The sequence below is a fragment of the Pavona decussata genome, unplaced genomic scaffold, assembly GCF_977016875.1.
Source record: "Pavona decussata unplaced genomic scaffold, jaPavDecu1.1 SCAFFOLD_313, whole genome shotgun sequence".
Lineage (NCBI taxonomy): Eukaryota > Metazoa > Cnidaria > Anthozoa > Scleractinia > Agariciidae > Pavona > Pavona decussata.
The window spans coordinates 314044-316713 of record NW_028145705.1 but is presented as its reverse complement, the minus strand read 5'-3'; the positions used below and the strand labels follow the sequence as shown (position 1 = coordinate 316713).

Below are 2670 nucleotides of genomic sequence, written 5' to 3'. Positions count from 1 at the left end.
AGAGAGTCCTGAATGAAATTTAAGTTCATCCCGAAAACGTTGCTTTTTTATTTGTATTTTTTTAACGAGAAGGTCGATTTGACTGCTGTAAAATGTGGTCTGAATGAGTTTCTGTGGTCGAGATTTCTCAATGACGCGCCGTCTGACAGTTCCACAGCCGACTGCTCCTTCTCGTTTAGATTCTAAATTATTGAAGTTATTCCCTACAGAGTAAAAAAGTTTTTTGATCAATTTCACTTTCTTCTTTAAAGAAATCAAATGAAGCCTGGATTTTTATATTACTGCAAACGCTGAGCATCCTGAGCTCTTGATATTAACAGCCGTGTTTACGTTTGATATTCAAGATCGTTCCGATAAGCGCGTGCTTGATCATAAGCATAAAATAAACTTTAAAAGTTTAGAGATTATCAAAGAAAAGTTGCAGTCCGACAGCGGACGGTCGAAACGTCGTTCTCTTTTAACGTTAACTTTTATAGTTAAATCAAGAATGAAAATTAAAATTAAAATCAGTTTAAATTAGAAAATGTAAATTAGTTTACCTAGGATCTAGCTTAAAGAGAGTGGCCATGGCCTTCAGATGTTTGACAGTTCGAGAAACTGCTTCAAACCAGCCGCAGTGGTCATAATGCAAATTCTGCTCCTCACACACCCGTTTTACATGCTCTGTGGCTCGCCTAAAGTTGTTTCTTGGCATTCTGGGATACAAATGATGAACTAGGTGAAAGTTGAGTCCACCGTGGAACCAGTCGAACCACCATGGACAGGTAATGTCAATATTACTGGCGATCTGAGATTGGTACCAGTTCTGAGTGACAGTTACGTCTCGTTGGTAATGGAATTCTTTTGAGTAATGGCTGATCAGTAGCTGTATATGAAGGATTCCTTGTAGAAATGAGGCGATCAGATAAAAGATGAGCATTTCTCTAGTCGAAGGTAAATAAGAGAGAAGGTAACCCACCCAAGTCATGTGCAGCACGAACGCGATGAGTTGAGATGGACTTCTCTCGTCTTTCATGGAGCGAATGATGATCCCAAATCGGCCAACTATTATGCAGACCGGAAGGAATGAGATATGCTGCACTTTTATACATAATTGTTCGAGTTTTGATGTGAAGAATGGCCAGAGTTTTTCATTCTGAGCCCAAATGAGTTCTCGTTGTTGAGGGTCATAGAAGTTTCTCTCCGGGCTGACGTAGTTGGTCATGGAATGATGTACAAAGTGATCGGACCGCCACCAATCTCCGCTAATACCAAAACACAGAGTGGCAAACATTGTGCCGAGATTCCTGTCCCAGTGTCTATTGCGAGTGAATTGATTGTGCTCAAAGTCGTGCATAAAAAATCCGCTCTGTTGCCAAAACGCAGCTAATGCTACAGCGCCCAGATATCTAAAAGGCATAAATTCGAACTGCGTTACTAAGGTTATACAGAGGATTAGGATGGCTATCAGCACCAGAAACTTCTTTGCGTACCAGTAGTAATCTGTTTTAAAGTAGCCTTCGCGATCGAAGTATTCCCTGAGTTCTGAGAAAGCTAGCTCTTTAGTGTTCCGCTTGGTCTCCATTTCTGCACAAGGTCGACGGTGTTTTAATACTGAGTGTTCATGGAATGCATGGAAGACTGCAGTTGCATCTCTGCCTACAAACTCTCTGATTATGTCGCCACCTGGGTGGTGGGGGATGAACTTTTCGACGTCATACCATTTCCCATCAATCCCTATCCAACTCTTTTTCTTAGCCTCTTCCCTGTCCGCACAATGTTGGTCCACAACCCCATTACAGGAGTAGCATGAGTTCTTATCCATAAATGTGGTTGTGATGCTTGAAGCTCAGCCTTACAGACAGTAGCAGGCCTTTTGACCCACAGTTCCAGCACCCCCACCAATCTGCTCACACGGCAGGTACATCTGCAACTATAAGCAAAGTCGCAATGTACAACGCTATTATGATCCCCGACGACTTATGATTGCACAAACAAAAAAGGTCACTCTTCATCAAATTTCCTATTGCTTGCACTCGCGTCTTTATATCGACTGACCAATCAATCTGTGGCTAGCTAGTCTGTCTTGTCTGTCTTTAGAGCAGGGGCGGATATTCTGAGAAATTTGACGACTGCCGAGTTTTGGTCATCTTTGAACAAATTTACTTCAATTGAAGAGAGTCAAGGAGTACGACGAGGGTATAATAAGATATAATTCCTAATTATTCAAACCAATATCAATCAGATTTGGGCTTCAGATCAGATCAGAATATGAGTTTCACTTTTTTGAAAAGCGATAACCCCGCGATAACATCAAGTCATTTTTGGAGTCATATCAACCCATCTCAACTACATGCACCTACATGCATTTCTAGGTACCGGTACTCGATAGTTGTAATACACGCTTCTGCTTCAAATGGCCACTGGCCAGCATTTGGGACAATTATTAATTATTTATTAATCGGCCTGGATCTCCCAAATGAGTGATTGTGATACAAATTATCATTATCTCACCTGAAGTAAAATCAGACAGAGATGCGATCAAAAACCAAAATTGCCAGCCCAAGCAACTCCGCAATACTACATCCCGATGATGTACGCAGCATTATGAATAAAATTAAAGTATTTGCATTGGATGAGTTTGGCATAGCTACCGTTGCCAATGCAGCACTAAGGTTATTAATAATTATT

General features: G+C 41.1%; 1 protein-coding gene across 1 annotated transcript; it reads right to left on the bottom strand.

Moving 5' to 3' along the window:
• Positions 1 to 535: 535 nt before the first annotated feature.
• Positions 536 to 1804, bottom strand: LOC146454144 (uncharacterized). The gene has a single exon (XM_085095811.1). It carries the CDS (start codon positions 1802 to 1804, stop codon positions 536 to 538), a length of 1269 nt encoding a protein of 422 aa, XP_084951937.1.
• Between the last annotated feature and the right edge of the window lie 866 nt (positions 1805 to 2670).

Bases quoted from the DNA above. Each gene is read 5' to 3' on its own strand.
- LOC146454144 (XM_085095811.1), bottom strand. From the start codon at position 1,804: ATGGATAAGAACTCATGCTACTCCTGTAATGGGGTTGTGGACCAACAT.